Consider the following 23019-nt stretch of genomic DNA (forward strand, 5'->3'; position numbering starts at 1 on the left):
AATTTTAGAAGGCCCCCATATATCGATAAAAAAAAAAAACTATTTTTGTCCCATTTTGCTTAAATTAAGTGAAATGCATAAAAGATGAAAATCAAAATGTATTAGTGAATGAGGGAGCGATTAAAGAGAGATGGAAGGAGTATTTCACAAAATTATTCAATGATGATGGCGACATAAGAGTTAGGTTGGGACATCTTAGTAACTCTGAAGGGAACGTGAGCTATACATTTTATTGACGCATAAATCCAAATGAAATAAGGCAAGCATTAAAAAAGATGAAAAATCATAAGGCGGTGGGACCGGATAATATACCAATAGAAGCATGGAAATGCATGGGAGAAGAGGGTATCTCCTGGCTAACGAAATTATTTAACGCGATTCTTAAATAAAAAAAGATGCCAGATGAGTGGAGGAAGAGTACTTTGGTCCCTATATATAAGAACAAAGGAGATGTTCAAAACTGTGAAAATTACAGAGGAATTAAGTTAATGAGCCATACCATGAAACTCTGGGAGAGAGTAATAGAGCAGAGGCTCAGAAAAGAAACAGAGGTCTCAGAAAATCAGTTTGGTTTCATGCCCGGTAGGTCAACAATGGAAGCTATATACCTACTGAGGCGCCTAATGGAAATGTATCGGGATCATCAGAAGGACCTACATATGATGTTTATAGATCTAGAAAAGGCCTATGATAGGGTCCCTAGAGAAATATTATGGAGGGTTTTAGAGAAGAAAGGAGTCCGAATAGCCTATATACAAGCCCTTAAGGACATGCGGAGGGGATACTAAACCGTTTAAAATTACAATAGGATTGCATCAATGTTCTGCACTAAGTCCATACTTATTTGCTTTAGTAATGGATGAACTCATTAAAGATATTCAGACAGAGGTGCCATGGTGTATGCTATTTGCAGACGATATAGTGTTGGTGGATGAAACAAAAGAAGGAGTGAACATTAAGCTTGAGTTATGGAGAAACAATTTAGAATCTAAGGGATTTAAATTAAGCAGAAAGAAAACAGAATATATGGAATGTAAATTTAGTAAGAATGCAAGAGTGGAGGATGTTATAATAAAATTGGAAGACCAAATCTTATAAAGAAAAGACCATTTTCGATATTTGGGATCAGTGATTCAAAAAGATGGAGAAATTCACGAGGATGTCACACATAGAATTAAGGCAGGTTGGCTAAAATGGAGAAATACATCGGGGGTGTTATGTGATGGTAAAATCCCATTAAAATTGAAAGGAAAATTCTATAGGACAGCTATAAGACCAGTTTTGTTGTACGGCTCAGAATGTTGGGTAGTTAAATACTAACATGAGCAAAAGACGAGTGTAGCGGAGATGAGGATGTTAAGATGGATGTGCGGCCATACAAGAAAAGATAAAATTAGAAATGAAATTATTCGTAATAAGGTAGGAGTAGTGCCAATAGAGGAGAAGATGAGAGAGACTAGACTAAGATGGTTTGGTCATGTGAGAAGGAGACCAAGAGACGCTCCTGTGAGGAGAGTTGATGAAATAGAACAATTAATCAAAAAAAGAGGTAGAGGCAGACCTAATAAGATTTTGAGGGAGACATTAAAGTTTGATATGAAGTGTATGGATCTCAATGAAGATATGACAAAAGATAGAAATATATGGAAGTTTAGAATTCATGTAGCCGACCCCACATAGTGGGATAAAGGCTGGATATGTTGTTGTTATTGTTGTTTGCTTAAGATTGTTTATTTTCCATGTAATTTGAAGCATGTTTCGCGTGTGTGTCTAGGTTTCTTACAATAAGAACACCACACCCCTTCCTTATTCTATTTCAGAGAAGGCTGATCCTTGCCTTGGGATGATTTTGACCATGTCCCCTGCACTCTATTAGAAACCATAGCAAAGCCTTCCATATGATGATTAGTAAACATTGCTGCCCTTCTATGTTCCTCACTTTGAACTATAAAGTAGACCTCATTCAAATATGGCATTTTCTCTTGGCCAGTGTTGTTAAAGGCCCAAGGCGCATTAAGGCGCAAAGGGTATTGGAGCTTGAGGCACAAGGCGCAAGGCGAGACGCGCGCCTGGCAGGTGCAAGGCGCATGCCGACTAAGAAGAAAGAAAAATATACTTCTTAATTGAATAAAATAGATCCTAATCACATATCAACATTTATGTTATCAAAAAATTCAAGAATTCAACATATATTAGATAAATCACAATATAAACATACTTCATGACATACCTGTAAATTTCAGCAAATTAAATCCCATCATATTTCAACAAATCAGAAAAAGGAATCGACATTTAAACACCTCAAATAAAAAACAAAATTAGTATTTGACATATATAATTAAAAGACAACAAAATAGTACTAAAATATCATTTAACTTAAGCAAAACCCACAAAAAAATGTTAGTTTTAAGATTTTAAGTCGACAGTCAACTTAAAAGAAAAAGTTAAATGATCAACCTTAAACCATTAATAGGTACTAAATGGATAAATTTTAATTAAGATTAACTACATATACATAATAAACTAGAAATCATCCTCATCATCAAGATCAAATGTATCCATATTTTCATCATCAGAACTATCATCTCCAATATCTCCTTCTACGTCATCTCCCTCTCCATATTCTTCTTCCTTGTCAAGATCCATTGGAGCATGATGATATTTTTGAGTTTTGTTGATTTTTTAATATTGTATTTTATTATTTTCTTTCTCTTTAAGTTTTAACAGAAAAATGTTTAAAAAATAAAACATGCTGATTTTTCAGCTGCGCCTGAGGGAGGTGCGCCTAGCTGGATCTTGCCTCGCCTGGGCATAGCAAGGCGAGATGGCTGCGGCTTGAGGGGCCTTGCGCATAGGCACGCCTTTAACAACACTGCTCTTGGCTAAGGATTTGTGCTCTAACCTGATCAAATTTAGGATTGAGTCTAACCAAAAACTCTAATATTCTATCTCTTTCTAGCATAGAGGTTAGAATAATAGTATCTTCACTACAAACCATCTAAATGTCATGATAGTGGTCTAACTCAAGCCAAAAACCTTTCTTCTTGTTATAATAATTAGTCACAGTCATAGGCTCTTGTTTTGTGCCACTAATCTTGGTCTTAATTTCATAAACAACAGATACATTTTGCACCTTTGAGTATGTCCTCTTAATCGTCTCCCATATATCCTTAGCCGTAGATAGAAACATATAATTTTTACTTACCTCGGGTTGTATGGAATTCCACAGTCATGATATCAACATGGAGTCCTCTATGTCCCAAGCAGCAAACGTGGGATTCGAGGTCTTAGGAGTGTAATGAAGTGCTTGGGCATAAGAAAATGAAATTACGAAAAGGAAGAAAGGAACTCTCAGTAGATTAACAAATCAGGAACTACAACAATGATAATACAAAAACAATAGCAAGAGGTGCAGCTATATATAATAGCAAAACACCGACAAAATAAAATAACGCTTATGCGCTATGCACCTGACTAATTGATCAGAAAACAACGCTAATAAACAAAACAAACATAATAGAAATACTTATGTTTCCACATTTCCCCTCAAAGCAAACTCCTCTCTTGAGAAGAACAACATTCTGGAACAGGTAACTTATGTTTCCACACTTCCTCTCAAATCAGACTTCGCTGGAGAAGAACATTTTGTAATCTTCAACCAATTTAAACAGGATGATGTAGGAGAAATATGTTGCTGCACAGGAGACACCTTTAGACCAAGCTTAGAGCAGAAAAACCAAAATCGATCTCTAGCCAGACTTTTAGCGAACACATCAGCAATCTGAAATTCGGTAGGAATATAACGAACTTCAACTTCACCACTCTCAACTCTTTCACGCACAAAATGCACATCAATTTCAATGTGCTTGGTTCGAGAATGGAATACAAGATTTTCAGTCATACTTTTTGCTGCTAAGTTATCACTCCAAACCACAGATGTAGCATTCACTGGATAGCCCAATTCGGTAAATAAAGATCTCAGCTACAATAGTTCAGTAACTCCTAGAGCTATAGCTCTATACTCAGCTTCTCCTACTGATCTAGCCATCACAGATTGCTTCTTAGAGCCCCATACAATCAAGTTGTTGCCAAGAAACACACTGAAACCACTAGTTGATCGCTGAGTTTCTTTGCAGCCAGCATGGTCTGCATCAGTATAGACCTTTAAAGACAAATCACCGATAGATGAGGAAAACCACAAACCCAGTCCAATTGTTCCTTTGATATATCTAAGTAGCCTTTTACATGCAGTCCAGTGTTGAACTTTAGGAACAGATAAGTATTGGCTAAGCTTATTAACAACAAAAGCAATATTGGGACGTGTATAGGTAAGATATTGAAGAGATCCAATGAGAGTTCTATACAAAGAAGGATTAGGAAATACATCACCCTCATTAGTCAACGGAATGCCTGAAACCATGGGTGTATCACAGGGTTTACAGTCTTGCATGTTGGCCTTTTTCAACAAATCCAACCCATATTTAGATTGAGTCAAGTATAATCCACTTGCATCTCGAAAAGCCTCAAATCCGAGAAAATAATTGATTGAACCGAGAGTCTTTAATGCAAAATGGGTATCTAAATCAGCAATACAAGATTTAAGAGCTAGGCTGTTCGAACCAGTAAGCAATATATCATCCACATAGACCAGAATAAACAAAACATAAGATGAGGTCCTTTTTATGAATAAAGTCACATCAGATGTTGCTCTAGTGAAACCCCAGCTCTGTAAAGCCATCCTCAACTTATTATACCAAGCTCGAGGTGCTTGTTTAAGACCATACAAGGACTTTTGCAGCTGGCAAACATGTGAGGGAAACTGAGGGCTAACAAAACCTTCTGGCTGAGTCATAAACACAGCTTCTGTCAAGTCTCCATTGAGGAAAGCATTGTTTACATCTACTTGCTGCACATCCCAGCCAAAGGCTATAGCTAAAGAAAATAATACCCGAATGGTAGGAGCTTTTACAACCGGACTAAATGTCTCACCATAATCTAGGCCAGGATTTTGAAGAAAACCCTTTGCAACTAATCTGACCTTGTATTTAAGAATAGATCCATCAGCCTTATACTTGATCCTAAACACCCATTTCCACCCAATTAAATTCATATCCTTTGAAAATGGTACAAGAACCCATGTACAATTGGGATGCAAAGCAGAAATTTCCTCCTTCATCGCTTGAACCCATCGTGGGTCTAAGAGAGCTTCACGAACTGAATCAGGTTCAAGAGTGCTTATCAGAGCACGAGGAACAGTAGGAAGAGTTCTGGATTTAGATCTAGTGACCATAGGATGGATAGAGGGTGCAGAAGCCAATTTGGATCTAGGTAGAGAAGGATTTTGAGCTGGTAACGAAGTAGAAAATGAGGAGCTTGATATGGTGGGTGGAACAGAAGAAGACGAAGATAGAGTAGGATTAGGAATAGGATCCGGAGATGGTGCTACACAAGGAGATAAAGAAGCATAAACTGTAGAAGAAGAAATAGGAAACGAAGAAAACACAGCAGTAGATCCTCCACATTGAGTCTCACTTGAAATAGGCTTAGAAACAGAAGAAGATGAAAGAAATAAAGATGTATAGGGAAACTCAATGGGATTGAATTGAACATGCCTGGACACATAGACCCTTCCTGAAGGATGCAGGCATTTGTAACCAGCTTGAGTGTGACTATATCCAATGAAAACACACTTACAACACAACAACATATCCAGCCTTTATCCCACTATGTGGGGTCGGCTACATGAATTCTAGACTTCCATGTATTTCTGTCTTTTGTCATATCCTCATTTAGATCCATATATTTCATATCAAATTTTAATGTCTCTCCTAAAGTCTTCTTGGGTCTACCTCTACCTCTTTTTGTGGCTAATTGTTCCATTTCATCAACTCTCCTCACATGAGCGTCTCTTGGTCTCCTTCTCACATGACCAAACCATCTTAGTCTAGTCTCTCTCATCTTCTCCTCTATTGGCACTACTCCTACCTTATTACGAATAACTTCATTTCTAATTTTATCTTTTCTTGTATGGCCGCACATCCATCTTAACATCCTCATATCCGCTACACTCGTCTTTTGCTCATGTTAGTATTTGACTGCCCAACATTCTGAGCCGTACAACAAAACTGGTCTTATAGCTGTCCTATAGAATTTTCCTTTCAATTTTAATGGGATTTTACCATCACATAACACCCCCGATGCATTTCTCCATTTTAGCCAACCTGCCTTAATTCTATGTGCGACATCCTCGTGGATTTCTCCATCTTTTTGAATCACTGATCCCAAATATCGAAAATGGTCTTTTCTTTGTAAGATTTGGTCTTCTAATTTTATTATAACATCATCCACTCTTGCATTTTTACTAAATTTGCATTCCATATATTCTGTTTTCTTTCTACTTAATTTAAATCCCTTAGATTCTAAATTGTTTCTCCACAACTCAAGCTTAGTGTTCACTCCTTCTTTTGTTTCATCCACCAACACTATGTCGTCCGCAAATAGCATACATCATGGCACATCTTTAGATGTATGAAAATCAAATTTATGCTTGTTGTAGGGTCTAAGATAAGGAAAACAAGCACAACCAAAAGGTTGCAACAAAGAATAGTTGGGAGATTTATGATACAGCAGTTCAAAGGGAGTTTTAAACTTTAGAGGAGAAGCAAGTAGAAGATTTATAATGTAAACCGCAGTTTGAAAGGCTTCAACCCAAAACTTTAATGGCATATGAGCATGAGCTAACAAAGTGAGTCCCATTTCAGCAATATGCTTATGTTTCCTCTCAGCCACACCATTCTGTTGATGGGTATATGGACAAGTAAATCTAGGTTGAATATCTTGGCTTTGAAGATAAGGTAAGAAAGCCTTAAACTCACCCCCATTATCAGTTTGTAAAGCTCTAAGTTTGGAATTATACTGCAGTTCAGCAAACTTGTGAAAGATGACAAACACAGACAAGGCATCAGATTTCAATTTTAGAGGATATATCCATGAATACCTAGAATAGGCATCCACAAAGACAATATAATAGCGAAAACCTTCAGTAGATAAAGCTGGAGAGGGTCCTCACAAATCAGAATATACCAATTCTAATGGTTTTGTGGCCTTAATTTCACAATCAACAAAAGGAAGCTAATGAAGTTTACCAAGTTTACAAGAATCACAAAAAGATAAGTCAGACTTAGAAAATGGAACATGAATTTATTCAATACTATTCTCAATACATTTGATGATGGATGCCCTAATTTGGCATGCCATTGTATGCTATCAGTATTACATTGAGTATTGGAAGACTGCTGCTCATGAACAAATGAGCTGGGTTGATTACAATTTGAAAAAGCTGAAACATTTGACACCAACGATACATTTGGAGAATGAGAATGAATGGAAATGCTGGAATCACCATGAGCAAGAGCTGGTGACAGCCGATAAAAGCCATCTTTAAGACCTCCCTGAAGTAGCACTTTCTCGGAATCCTTGTCCTTAATTAAACAAGAAGTAGCATGAAATTCAGCAATAACATTGTGATCACGAGTGAGTTGCGAAACACTAAGCAAGTTCTTTTGCATACTAGGAACATGCAAAACATTGGGTAAAGAAAGGATAGAAATAGGTTGTTGATGAGTGTATAAATTGCTGCAACCAATATTCGAGATAGGTAAAGTCTTACCATTGCCTACAGCCACTTTGTCATCACCAATATAAGGAGCACGAATAGAAAGATTGTTTAGATTAGATGTGATATGATTTGTTGCACCAGAATCAACAAACCAAGCAGGATCTGCAATGGATGCAGAAGAATGAGACAGATTATCAGGTTGTGGAGAAGAAAAGTGACTGTAGTAAGGACCACCTGAAACTGATCCTAAATCATTCATGCAAGCTCCATTAGAACCACTAAAGGCAGCCATAATGCCTTAGAATCTGGTTGACCACCAGTATTATACTGAACACCATTATTAAACTGACCAAAGCCTTGATTTGGCATTCGTTGAAAGTTCCTGTCAAATCTATGGTAGCATTTGTCAATAAAATGTCCCGGTTTTCCACAAAGCTGACAATAAATTCTTCTATTTGAAAATTTACCTCGTTCTCTTCCTCCTCTATTAATAAAACCTCTTCCTCTAGGCATGAAACCTCCTCTATTAGCAACAAATTCACCAGTTCTAGCAGTTTGTGCAACATTAACTGTTTTTGTAGAGGTTACCTCTGAATCAAAATTAGAAGCAACCAATGGTGCATTCTTAGATGACAGCCTTTGCTCATGCATTAATAACAAATACTGCACTTTCTCTATATTGATCTCATCCATTTGATGGGTTATTAAGTTGACAACTGTTTCATAGTCATGATCAAGTCCATTTAGAATAGAAAGCAGCAATTCCTTATCATCTAAAGGTTCTCCAATTGCAGTTAATGAATGTCCTATAGTTTTAATCTTGAGAACATAATCATTCACAGACATTGCACCTTTCTTAAGAGATTGTAGCTGCTGCTTTAACTGGAAGGACTTAGCAATAGTTTGTCGAGAATAAAGATTCTCTAAGGAGTTCCATACCTCAGCAGATGATTCAGAATGAATCACTTGTGCGAGAACTTCTTTTTCGATTGTGGAGAACAGCCATCCAAGCAGCAATTGATCTGATCTCATCCATGTCAGATACTCTGGATTAACTTCATTAACGATGTTGAATCTGGATTCACCAGATACTTTTGTGGTGGAGAAGTCTTATTAACAAAAGGCACTAAATCAAACGCACGAAGAGTCGCAAGAATCTGCACTTTTCCAAAATATGTAATTGTTCGAGTCGAGCTTGATTGGAATGAAACTGAATGCTTTAGCCACCGCAGAAAAATCAGATTGCGAGGCTAGTGACGAGGAAGAGTTACGAGGAGATGCAGAGGTAGAATTCGAATTACAGGCCATTGGCTCTGATACCATGTAATGAAGTGCTAGGGCACAAGAAAATGCAATTACGAAAAGGAAGAAAGGAACTCTCAGTAGATTAACAAATCAGGAACTACAACAATGATAAGACAAAAACAATAGCAAGAGGTGTAGCTATATATGATAGCAAAACACCGACAGAATAAAATAGCGCTTATGCGCTATGCACCTGACTAAATGATCAGAAAACAACGGTAATAAACAAAACAAACATAACAGAAATACTTATGTTTCCACAAGGAGCTGGTGCAGCGAGGTGAGAGATCTTCGGCCTTCCCTTCAAAAACGTCCTCACCAATTGAGACCATTGGAGGTAGTTACCACCCTCCAATTTGTATGATTGGTGCATGCTAGGCAAGTCATCGGAAAAAGTACCTCCAATTGATGGTTGAATAGGCATCGCCTCTCTCGATATGGGGGAAGCTATTTCTGAAATTTCCGACATTCTATGTGGGTGACTTCTAAAAGAGGAGGATAGAAAACAAACGAGGCAATGAAGGCCGAAAAAAAAAACGAGTTTGAATCTTCCTTAGGTTGGCTCTGATACCATGTAGAAATTGGTAAAGATTGGAAGGAAGTACTCGTTCAATTGTATTTTAGACACTAAGATACGTTCCCTATTAATATGGAAAAAGATTACATTAGGAAAGGGAAAACAAATATTCTGTACAGTATACAAGGAAGCTAAATATACAGTTGCAGATTAGGAAACTAATTTAAATCATGATCACTTCCCTAATCTTGGAGAAGATCTGTCTTAATTTTGGAAAGGCTGCTCACGATCTTTATCCTCCAAATCTCCTTCAATCTCGTGAATTATTCAACACTCTCTAATCTCCCCTCCTTTTTGTTCTGTCTGTAATCCTTCCCCATTTCTTACTGCATTCCCTTCCCTTTCAGTCTAATTCCCCCTCTATTTCTTCCAATTCCCTATCAAATCCCTAGGTACACGACACCTAAACCTCGAATTACCTATATCCGTGGCCATATATATCCTTTGCAAGGATATTGTACCCTGTGTCATGGATAAGGGTTTCCCAGCATCACAAATGCTTCTATTAGTTTTTATCTCACATGTCTAAGGCATCTTAATTATGACTCCTGCATCTTATCTTCAATAAGCACCAATCCAACCTTATTATATATATTTCATTTTTTATTTTGTCTTTTCTTGCATGGTTGCAAACCACAACATTTTTATCTCAGCTATGCTCATACTTTACACGTTGTTGGCGCTTAACTACCCATCTTTCTTAGCCATACAACAAAGATGATGTTATGTTAGTTTGTGATGGAAAGATGTTAATTGATTGCAATTACTTTAACACATGCTTCATTCTTCATTTTATTATGAAAATCTGACCGTGGAACTTTATGGAAATTAAAAGGTAAAACACTTGGTTTTCCTCTAATTTTGGGAAAAAGTAAATGATTCTATCTTGCTCATTCCTTCAATTATCATGATGATGTGAATCAATTTTTCATTTAGTATGCATTGCACATTTTTCACTTATCCTCGTGCATTAATCACATTCCATGTATTATTTTTCCCCTAGACGAATGTCTTTCTTTTAATTTCTGTTATATAACATCTCAAGGTTAAGCCATCCAACTTGATAGAAACTTCTTTCGTACGCAAAGCGTATTAGTTAAATTCTATTAAGATTTATGTTTATGTGAGTAAAAAGGCTTATGGAAGTTTTTGTTGTTAACTTCCCTCCTCCTTTGGGTTTGAATTGAAATTAGTAGTAGTTTAATAAGCAATTCTGAGTTATTTCAATAAGCAATTCCAACATGTTTTTGATCTTGGGTTTATTGGTGGATTTTATTCCATAGCCCCTCTCTCTGAAAAAGAAGAAGAAGAATTGAAAAGGAAGTAAATAATAGGGACAATTTTAATCCATGTAGCCGACCCCACCTAGATGGAATAATGTTTGGTGTGTTGTTGTAGAAGCTGTAGCGATGGTGCTTGAATATTAGGGATTCTGATATAGGTTGGATGAAGTTTCAAGGCTGTATGTTGGATACAAATTCGAGGAAGTCGATGTCAGAAAATGCATACTATTGTAATGTAATATAAAAATGTTTTAGTTTTTATTTGGATAGAGAGAGGGAGACGAGCATTTTAATCAAAGGGCCAAAATTGTAGACCAGAACTAGTTCAAGAGAAACTGGATTGCTGAAACTAATATTTGCGAAAAGAATCAGAACATTTTTTTTTAATATTGGTTATGTTTAGCTGTATGTTAATAACCGCCAAGAAGAGTCCATTTTTGTTGGGAGGTTGTTGAGGGAGAGGTTCCGGAGATTCTTAATGGATTTTTCGAGAGGAGTCATTTTTGAGAAAAGTCTCGAAATGTCTTTCATAGTTCCTATTTCTAAGGTGGACAGAGAGTTGACATCAAGAAGTTTAGGCCAGTCTAGCCGGTGATGTTTACAAAATCACCAGCAAGTTAATTTCTTGTAGGCTTAAAGAGGTTGTGGTTGCATTTTGCTGCCAACACAAAATGCCTTGTGGGAGGGAGGCAGAAGTCCAATTGCAACTTTGATAGCTAATGAATGTATTGATTCAATTGGGATTTTCTAATTATTATTTTAAGCTGTATGGACTTTGGAAACTTGGATTGGGTGGACCACTATTGTATTTCTTCAGTTGTGTCCTCTGTCCTGGTTAATGGCTCTTCAAAAGGGTTTTTGGCAGCTCTAGGGTTTGAGTCTGATCCCCCTTTCGCCATTTTGTTCATCCTAGTTATGATGGTATGGTAGTTGGAAGGAGAAGGCTTGCTGTTTGGTTTATGGATGGGCTAAACAGGAGGAGTGTGGTTGTTTCCCACCTCCTTTGCAGATTGTGATGCTAAGGTGAGGGATATCAGATTTTTGAGAATATGTTGATGTGCTTTGAGGGTTTCTTGTTTATGTATTAATTTGAGTAAAAGAGAAAGTATACAATTGGTATTACAGAGAACGTAAGCTTGTTTGCCAAAGTTCTTGAATGCAATATAGGTTCCCTGCTTTCGATTTACTTAAGCTTGTCTTAAACTCCAAATATAAAAACTGTTCTTTGTGGATTAGTGTTTTCAAGAGATGTGAGACAAAAGCCGTTATCATGGAAGATGCAGTATCTCTCTAAAGGTGGTGGACTTGCCTTTTATAGGAACGCGTTATCCGCTATTCTCTCTCATATGATGTCACTCATTTATATCCCCAGCTTCTTTGCTTCTGGACTCAAAAAGATTCGAGTAACTTTCTGTGGGATGGTTTGAAGTATCATTGAGTGAAGGTCATAATATGTCTTCCGCTTGAAGAAGTTGAGCTAGGAATTACAAGCTTGAGGCTTACAAACATTGCACTTTTAGGTAAGTGGTTGTGTAGGTTTGCTTATGTGATTGGCTGTTAGAGGAGGAGAGTTATCGTAGGAAGTATTGCTGTGTTTTGGAAGATTGATTCTTGAGGGTGATCTCTGTAGCTCATGGGAGAGTGGTTTGGAGGGGAATATGCCTGTTTGGTATTGCTGTGCTTTTTAAGCACAGCAGCGTTTTATCTACTTATTTTAAAAAGTACCATTTGGTAAAGGGTTGCTGTTCCTATAAAGCACAGCTGCTGCTTCTAAAAAAACAGGTTAAGCTGCTTTTAAGCAAAAGCAGGGGAGCCCTTGCATAAAAATAACAGCAGCTTTTAATGGGACCCACAATCATTAATAGGCCATCTACTTTTATAACCATCATCTCTCTTCATAATTATGCCACTTTCCAAAGTAGCTATTTAATATCCTAGTCTTTTTTACTCATTTTTTACAAACCTACAACACAACAATAAAATATTGACCACACTTTCTACTTGCTCTAAACCTTAATAAGCACAGCACCACACTCGGTCACCAGACACTATTTTATCAACATTACCTTCACAGCACAGCAGCCACAGCACAACAATACAAAACAGGCCCTATATCTGTTTGGTTCAGTTTTTCTAGGTTCACTCAGATTATGTTGGCTAACAGTGCTAGGACTAGGTTTTAGTTAGACAAGTGTGGTAGCAACCCTCGAGTCTTACCTCCTAGTACTTGTTTTAGGTTGCTATTGATGTAAAGAGTAGCTGTTTTATTTTCCCCCTTTGGCATGGCTTGGTCCCCTCCTTTTAGGAGGAACTTTCAGGATTGGGAATTGGATCCTCTGACAGCTCTTTTAAAGGTTCTTTCTGAGTATTTTCAGGTTGATTTTCTGGAGGACAGTTGGGTTTGCATCCTTGTGTTAACGGTTTGTTGAGTTCTTTCTGTGATGCCTTTTGTGACAAGGGAGATATCAATGTTCCTTTTCCCGGTAAATCTCTATCAAATATCTCCAAGGGCTCAACGCACCCTTTAAAAGAGAAGAAAACCTTATCTTAGTCTGCTAGATAGTACTTGAATTCTTCTTTTTGACTGCCTAAAACAAATCCTTGTAAGTTTCCTCAACAGTCTAACCAGCAAATAAAAATGGGGAAAAGGGGCAGGAGATAAATGGCAGACTGGATGTGAACTGTTGATCAAGCCTACCTCCCTTGGATAAATATTGCTGCTTCTGAGAGACAAGATTCTTATCAACCCATTGCACCACTTGAATACAATTTATATGCAGATCCAGAAGATTGCATCATCTGTCAGGGCAGTGAGATAGGAACTGTAGTCTGGATTAGGAAAATTGAATTACAGGTTTGCGATTTTTATTGTGCTAATATTGCAAATCATGTGAACTTAAGAAAAAATTCTTTGTTTCACGACTTCTAACTGATTTTTGTGAATTCTTTCTTATTGAACTCTTTGGTATTCTTCAATTTTTTTTTTTTTTTTTTGGTTGTCTCAATGAATGAATTTTTCTGTCTTTCTAAAAATTGTGCTGAACCCACCTAGTGGGACAAAGGCTTTGTGATTATTGTTGTTTTATTAACTCAATATGGTAATGAATCGGGAAGTATGTACATACTGGCTCTGTACTCTTTGTAGTACTGAACTGTATGCACATTTTTTTGTGAGGGCTCTCCATCTATGTCAACTGCTATTATTGTTGCCACGTTTTATCATCTTTCTTGTTTTCTAATAACAAGAAGACCCCTTTAATAAACTAAAAGCAAAATTCGGTTTTAAAAAATTGTGAATTTGTTAGAGATACAACTCTTAATTGCTTTGTTTGAGTTTTAAGAAGCATCATGAGACTTGTTGGTGTGGGATATTTTTATCTGATTTTTCATTAATGGATCTCTAGGGTCATTTTTTTCATGTTCATACGGTATTGATGTTTCACAGGGTGCTGTTGAATCCGTATCTGTTGCTGAAATCAGACTCAGCTTACGGCAGTCCTTGGTGAAACTTGGGGTTGGTTTTATTTCTAAGGATCCAAAGTTGCAGGTTTTAATATGTGATTTGGAAGTTGTAATGAGACCTTCAAACAAAAGTGCACAGAAGAAAAGTAGAACTCGAAAGTCTCGCAGTTCTGGCAGAGGAAAATGGATGGTTGTGGCTAACATGGCCAGATTTATATCAGTTTCTATAACAGAATTGGTTGTGAAGGTATGTGCAATATGCATTTTTTCAAGTTCTTTTCCTTTACTGTTGGTCATTTTCTTGATTTATTCCTTCGGTGCTGATTTATTCCATCTGATTCAACATTTTGCATGTGAAAGATCATTAGGGTTGTCCATGGTTGCTTTCCTTCCTAAGTTACTGTGTGGCTACAGATAACTGGAAACAAAGTTATGGATACTTACCGGTTACTGCTGTCCTCTTTAATCTAATACCAAAAGAATTTATTTTACATAGAAGCATCCCAACCCATTGAACATAACAGTTTAGGCGAGGATGAGCCTTGGTAGCATGGTAAGGTTGCTCCTTTGTGATTGGAAGGTCATGAGTTTGAATTGTGAAAATAACCTATTTGCAAAAAAAGCAAGGGGAATGTTACGATCAAATCAATGTTTTGAAACCTGGACCATGCTATTGAACAGGAAATGGGAGACGGGTCAAGGGCTGGACTCTAGTTGAACTGGGGTCATACTGGGATTTATTTTTACTAATTAAATAAATACATGATAATTAGAATTTAGATATGAAATAAATATATAAAATAATAAAATAATAGAATAACAAAATTTATCACTTAGAATTGTGGAAATCTCATAATTAACTTCATTAGTCAACATTTATTTGGGTGGGGACATGAGGACACATTTTCTGTACAATTCTAATAATTGCTAGGGGGGTTCCTTCTTATTTGCATTACATATGAAACCTTTTTATGTTTTGAAGGGATTCCATATCAGGATAGGGACTATATGGAAGCAATACCGAAGTCTGTGTTCTGAATTCACATTGAATTGCACATAAAATGAGTTTACTTGGTTTGTTTATGTTTGAAAGTTTATCTTTGTTGCTTTTACTATTTCCTGAAATTCAAGAGATTAGCAGGTGATAGTTTAAGTTCTTTTCCCTGTGAGAGTTTTGATGACCAGCTCTATCAGAAACCAAATTACAGTAATGGAATCTATTTCTAAGGGGAAAGACTGTTCTTTTGGTTTCCTTGAAGAACATGTGCAAAATTGTGGATTAATTATGATTGGTTATTCTCTTGGCTTGCTTCACATGAATAACACTCATTTATTGACATGGTGTGAAGACATTTGCTTCTTTTTAAAAATTAGTCTTAGTTAGCTGCTTTCTATGCCCATATAAAAGGGATGGTGTAGTGATACTTTGTGTTGGGTCAAGAATAAAATTGTGACCGAGTTTTTATGCAGGCTGTAGAAGCTGAAATTATCTATCTGGGCATGTATAGCATCTGAACTGGTTTTATACTGTCTGTCACGGATGCTATTCCAATTGACTAATTTGCAAAAGTGGATAATGTTTAATTTCTTGAAAATTCTGAAGCTAAAATTTCTATTCCTATTTAGAGAAGCCTCTTGGATTTATTTTTTTCCTTCTAAGCTTGGAATTGCATGCTAAAATGATTCTATGCTTTAATTTCCTATCAATTTTTGCAGATGCCAAAAGCTACTATTGAAGTTAAAGAACTGAATATTGATATATCTAAAGAAGGTGGATCGAAGCTGGCTTTGTTTGTCAAATTACACCTTTTGCCTATTTCGGTCTACTTGGGTGAGCCACGGATTAGCTATGACCATTTGTCTAACTTTAACAATGGTGGATGCACTTACGCCAGCCAGGAATCATGTGCCTTGATGGAGAGGACCCATGCTTCTTTCTGCTGTGAAGAGTTCTCTCTTTCATCTGAATTTGGTCATGATAGGCAGGTTTCTTTTCTATACTAAATTTTTGGGAATGAGACCTCAAAATTCTTTTACTTTCTTTATAATATCCGGGTCTCAAAATCCTTTTTCTATTTGAATTTGTTTTTACTTAGGCTGTTAGTTAGATGTTCTGGAAATTTTGTAGCTGCATTATGCCTTACCAAAAGAAGTACTTGTCTTCTGCTTTTGTGCATTTGCTGGAAAATCTGAAGTATCAAAGTTAGCAACCATGGAAACAAGAATTTTTAGGGATTATATTTGGTTGAAATATTGATCAAGGAGTCCAGGGTTAATCTGAAGGGAGGTTGTGATATCAAATCTAATTAATGTGAACAAATTGTAGACTTTATCTCTGTGCTCATATCTTCATCTCTTAACTTTTAGGAGAGTTTGTTCTGTAGTGCTCATTTTATTTTTGACAGGACTTAGTTATTAACTTTTATTTTAGTTCTTCACAGTGATCAGTTAGTAACTTATAAGTTACCATCTGTCACTGCTAAGAAGGTCTTTCACTTTCTAATTTTTTTGACTTTCGTTTTGTTTTTGTTTTTATTTTATTTTCTAATCAGTTATTAACAATGAGAAGGATAAGGCTGCATACAAGAACAACCTTCCCCCAATCTTATTACTGAAAATATACTTTTTCCCAGGAAAAATGTCTAAAACATCATCCATAGTTTCTAATCCTTGGAGTTCTGAACTTCATTTGAACTTCTGTATTTCCTTCTTGTAGAAAAGGAATAATGGCAAAGCTTAAAAACATCTTCATCCTTCTCGAGAAAAAGAAAAGATATCCTCGTCAAACCTAGCTATCAGAGAAGATGGTTATGTCATGACCCTAGGGTTTGAATAGGAAATTGAAGAAGAAAGAACAGAATTGGAGGGAGAAAACAGAATAGAAAGAAGGAGAAATGGAGAAGGAAAGGGAGGGTTTAGACGTACAGAGGAAGAGAGAAGAGTGGGGGAAAAACTGAATGTTTTATTCAATTAATTGATAGCCTTCATTCTCTAACCTACAAGTCTATTTATAGGCTGTTACAACCATTCATTTATCAACCAACTAACCAACTACAACTAACAACTCAAGTACCACTACACACTAAGGAAGATACAAACAATTACAACTAATGCCCTTGGGGTCATGACAGGTTAATCATTGGAAGGAATTTATAGGTTATGGAGATGGTGATGATGTGTATGAGGAGTCTGCAGTCTATTCAAAATTTCTGCTGCTGGAGTGATTAATGCAAGAGTACAGCCTTGGTAGCAATTTAAGGTTGTTTCTTTGTGACTGGCAGGCCATGGATTTACAGGTTCAGGTTGTCAAAACAGCTTCTTTGCAAAGCAAGGGTACAAAAACACCCTCCTCCGACTTCTGCAAAGTGGGGAGCCTTGTGGACTGAGGATGCCTTTTTGAGTGACATGCAAATTCACTATATATGGAATTGTTTTTTGGGTCCTTAGTATGGAAATTTAAAGAGCCATAATTAAAGTAGCTAGATTCTTAGTGCAACTTTTACATGTAGAGATTGCATGCCGGATCTTTGATTGCTGCTAAATCTGTAACTAGTGATGATATATGGATGTGATATTTTCTGGATTTGTAAATAAACTTTTAGAAATTTTCTATCAAAAAAATGAACTTTGAGAAATTAAAAAATCACATGATCTCCTCAAGTTTTAGTTTTTGTTAAACATTTGATTAGGATAGGATTTGGGGTGAAAATGAGATTGGGGTTGTTAAGTTTCTCCTTTTATTATGTTTTGGCATGCTTGATATAAACTTCATGGAGCAAATAGAAAAGGGTTAAATTAGAAAATGATTCCAAAATTGACTGGCTTGGAATCGCATGATATTTCAAGACGATGAAAAATCCGAATTGGCCAGTCAGGTTTCCTAAGTATGATGTATTTACCAAAATAAATTATTTGTCTCAAATTAGGGATTTTTTTCATTTAGGTTATCTTTGTCTTTCTAAAAAATTTTGTTTAGAAATTAGAAAATTAGTTCTTTCAGCTTGATTCTAGGGCTTTAAACTAGTGTTTTCAGATTAAGTTCACTTTTTTTAAGTAATTACTTTTTACCATCTGTTAATTTGAGCATGTTGTGACCGTCACAATATTGTTTAGTTTTTTGTTAGGACTACTGAAATGGTTTGTAATTGGATTAGTGAATGACCAAATTTGCAATGCCAAGGCTTTACGTAACAATTGTTGTCCATCTTAAATAATATGCTTCCTAGACCTAGCTTCTCAGGCAGTCATCAACCACATATATTCCACTGGTTTAGAAATTCCTTTTTTATTTTTTGACCAAACCCAGATATCCTCTGTTCTACTTTTATTCCACTAGTTCCCCATCAACTCCATAAAACCTTTGACATGAATCCACATGTTTGAAGTTTCATTGGAAGTCTCCCCTCTTTGATACTGCACAAATATTTCATGGAAGCAATAAGATTGTTTGCTCAGGAAGGAAATTTTATACCACATGTGGCAAATTGTTATTTTGTGATCGACACTTCATATCTTTGGAAAGAAGAATTAGAAGACTTTGTGCTAGTTTTGACAATTTGATTTAATTCATCTTAGATGTTCCTGCTTCCCCCTCCCCCAAAAGAGGGGGGGGGGGGGGGTATTGGAGAAAGTACACAAAAAACAGTTTGGTTTGCTTTTCTCTCTCTCCCATTTCTCCACTACCTATTTTGTGGTGTTAAGCTCTGGAGCTTGAAAATCTTTTGTTATAATCTTCATAAATAAGGTGTGGCAAAACAACTGGTGAGTGTCCTGTAGCAATGGAGAACTAATCTATTTGTGGACAACATCTGTGCAAGTGTAAGGAGAAGGCTGGTCATTAATTGCTAGGGCAAATTCTTGGATTAGAAATATACATTCTGAGACCAAGGAAAAACAATTTTGCAATTGACTTTGAGAATCTTTTCACAATGGAATAAGGGTGGATCATGAAGTTGAGAAATTTTGAACTGGGAATCCCAATTTTTACTTTTATGAATAGCTTTTGAAGTGAGGCATGAGAAGAATTTGTTGAAGTCTTTGAAGTGTAGTTATGTATTTGTTTAAAGATAATAAACAGTTCCAATTTGATATTGTAAGGTATCTTGTCTCATTTTCTTCTTGTAGGAGCCTTGGAAGACATGTTAACTGATAAGTGAGTGGAGTACTATGTTGGATTTATTTGTTGTTCGTTGTCTCTTCTGTAGGAGCCTTGGATTTATTTGTTGTTTCTTGTAGGAGCCTTGGATTTATTTGGGATTTTTAGTTGCTTCTTTGGTCCCCATTCCCCCCAGCAAAAAACCCTAAACCCCAAATAAAAAAAAGGAAATAAAAACAAATTAAGTGGAATAGTTGGGATGCCTGAAATGGATATAAGGGGTCATGCTTATACAAACAGAGACAAAGCTCTTGTATTGATTGGTTATGGCTATTTGGCAATATTGCTGGATTGTGAGATGTGAGCATGTAGTCGATGTCCTTAAAGAATCTGTGAGAATGGAATAATTTCATTCATATCTTGCACCCAACAATATAGCCATAGTTATAGGGTTGAGGAATTACAACATAAGAAATATTACAATAGTTAAAACTCAGAAAGATTGCCTATACAAAATTTAGGAAAGTATCCTAGACTAGAATTAAGAAAGTATCCTAAACTGATTTTAGCAATTTCTAAAAACCAAAGATTAGATCAGCCCCAAATCTTAGAATGGTTAATTAGTTAACCTTCCTTATCCTTTCCTTTGTGTATCCTACAAAAATCAACACTCTCCCTCAAACTGGTGAATGAATATCTATCATTCCTAGCTTGTATATCAAGTCTTCAAACCTTCTAGCAGCCAGCTCCTTTGTCAGTAGATTAACCAATTGTTTTTTTAGAGGAAATATAGGGTATATGAATTAGACCTGCTTCCAACTTCTCGTTTATAAAATGCCAGTCTATCTCTATATGCTTTGTGTTGTCATGTTGCATAGGATTATGTGTAATACTAATGGCCAATTGATTATCACAAAATAACTTGATTGGTCTATTCGTAGTAACTCTTAGATCTTCTAGAACAATCTTTAGCCATAACAATTCACATAGACCGAGTGCCATGGCCCTGAATTCTGCTTCTGCACTTGATCTAGCCACAATACTTTGTTTCTTACTTTGCCAAGATACCAAATTTCTTCCTAGGAACACACAATATGTAGTTGTAGATTGTTTATTAGCTAGGGAGCCTGCATAATCAACATTTGTGTACCCTCTAATATCCAAATCATTTCATGATTTGAACAAAATACCTTTGCTCGATGTTCTTTTCAGATCTCATAGGATCCTCTTCACTGCCTGCATGTGTTCCTTGGTTGGACTATGCATGAATTGGTTTACTAGGCTGACAACAAATGCAATGTATGGTCTGGTATGTGAGAGATAGATCAAACGACCTACCAATCTCTGATATCTCCCCTTATCCACTGGCTGACTATTAGGATTTTCTCCCAGCTTGATATTAGGCTCTACAGGGGTGCCAACTCCTTTACCTTTTAGCAGTCTGTCACGACCCTAGGGTTTGGGTAGGAAATTGAAAAAGAGAGAACAAAATTGGAGGGAGAAAATAGAACAGAAAGAAGGAGAAATGGAGAAGGAAAAGAAAGGGTTTAGACATAGAGGGAGAGAGAAGAGTGGGAGGGAAATCAGAATCTTTATTTAATTCATTGGTAGCCCTTACTCTCTAACCTATAGTCTATTTATAGGCTGTTTACAACCATTCATTTATCAACCAATAATCTTTATTTATTTCATTGGTAGCCCTTACTCTCTAACCTATAGTCTATTTATAGGTTGTTTACAACCATTCATCTATCAACCAACTAACCAACTAACAACTAACAACTCAAGTATCACTACACACTAAGGAAAATACAAAAAATTACAATTAATGCCCTTGGGGTCATGACACAAGTCTGTTTCCTTTAACAAATCCAAGATATACTTGCATTGGGACCAAAAAAAAAAAAAAAAAAAACTTTCCTTAGAATAGGCCACTTCTATTGCCATAAAGTACTTGAGTATACCAAGATCTTTAATCTCAAAAATTTTGGCCAGATTTTCCTTAAGGACTTTCTGTTCTTCAATATCATTACCTATAATAATTATATCATTCACATAAACCAGTAAAGCTGTCACCTTCTCCTTCATTGAGTGCTTAATGAATAGTGTATGATCTCCCTTCCTTTGGCGATATTTCATGTGTCTCATTGCCTTAGGGAATCTGTCAAACCATGCCTTTAGTGATTGCTTAAGGCCATAGAGTGCCTTTTTAAGCTTGCATACTTTGCCCGAATCTTCTTTATTGAATCCTGGTGGTGGTTCCTTGAACACTTCTTCCCCTAAATCCCCATGAAGCAAAGCATTATGTCCGAACTGTTGTCATCTTTGCCACAAGTGCAAAGGTCTCTAGGTAATTGATTCCATAGGTTTGAGTGTATCCTTTAGCCACTAGCCAAGCTTTATATCTCTCCAATGTACCATCTGTATTGTATTTTAGGTTGAAAATCCACCTGCAGCCCACTAGAATAATCCCCTTTGGTTTAGGCACAATTTCCAAGTCTGATTCTTCTCCAAAGTTCTCATCTCCTCCTATGTAGTTTTCTTCCAATTATGATCTTTTAAAGTCTCATCAACTATCTTAGGAATGACAATAGTATCTATAGAAGTTAGGAAGCTTTTGTGCTTTGGGGAAAGGCGATGATAAGAAATATAGTTAGCTAATGGATGTTGAATATAGGTTCTAACCTTTTTTTTTTATTGGTAAATAAATGTATGCATTGATCAAAATGGACTATACATATACACTGGGTATGCCCAGGAGGAATAAATGAAAGGACCAAGGCTAATGACCCATAGCAAGGGATTCAAAATGAGATAAAAGATAAGGATACAAAGAAAAAATGATCCTGTATACTTGTGCTTTAACCCTACAAACGATGTTGTCCACAGATGGTTTTTGGCCTTCAAAAATGTGCCTATTGCTAGTTGTCCATAAGTAGTAGACTGTGCTAGCTAGAGCTATTCTCTTGGCCTTAGGTTGCCAAGAAGATCCTCAACCCTCTTTTTTGATCCATTTTAAAGCGTTGGCAATGGATGACATAGATCGTTAGATGCCAATCCAAGCTTGAATCTTCCCCCAAGTCCCTAAACTCAATGGACATTGGAAAAATAGATGCTGGTGGGATTCATCGCAAGAATCACAAAGTCCACAACCTCTCTCTATGTCCAGAAAATGCAGGTTGTCCTTCGTAAGCAATTTGAGTTAGTACAAATCCAAAAGATAAATGCCTGTTTAGGGGGCACTGCTAAAATTCCAAACATCCTCAGCCTAAATTTTCTTGGAATCCTTTGGGAAAAACTGATTATAAATAGATGACATTTTGATAGTGCCTCCTTGATTCCAGCTCACAATTAACTGAATAGCTGTTGTCATCGACCCCTCTGAGCTGCATAAAGAATCTCTAATTTCAAATATTTTTTTTATTAGAGGAGAATCATACTTTTTGCACGATCTCTCCCAACTCGTAGAATGCCCAAAGTATACATGGTTTACCTATTTGACCCAGAGAGTGTCATTTTTGCTATGGAAGTTCCATAAAACCTTGGTTAGTAGCGCCAAGTTCTAGCATCTCAGGTCTTTAAAGCCTAAGCCTCCTTCTTTCTTCAGAAGGCAGACATCCTTCCAAGAAGCAATGGAGTGAGGAGAATTTCAAAGAAACTGCCTATATAACTGAGTAAT

The 23019-nt window shown here is 36.5% G+C and overlaps 1 protein-coding gene across 1 annotated transcript in view; it reads left to right on the forward strand.

Annotated features, from left to right (window-relative positions):
• The window catches only part of LOC127799403 (protein SABRE), a 107428-nt gene that overhangs the window by 25944 nt on the left and 58465 nt on the right, over positions 1-23019 (forward strand). Inside the window, exons 3-4 of the mRNA XM_052333408.1 lie at positions 14229-14492; positions 15962-16227. Coding sequence (XP_052189368.1) covers positions 14229-14492; positions 15962-16227 — 530 coding nt within the window. The remainder of the gene's footprint in view (positions 1-14228; positions 14493-15961; positions 16228-23019) is intronic.

This window comes from Diospyros lotus, chromosome 4 (genome assembly GCF_014633365.1).
Source record: "Diospyros lotus cultivar Yz01 chromosome 4, ASM1463336v1, whole genome shotgun sequence".
In the NCBI taxonomy this organism is placed as follows: Eukaryota; Viridiplantae; Streptophyta; class Magnoliopsida; order Ericales; family Ebenaceae; genus Diospyros; species Diospyros lotus.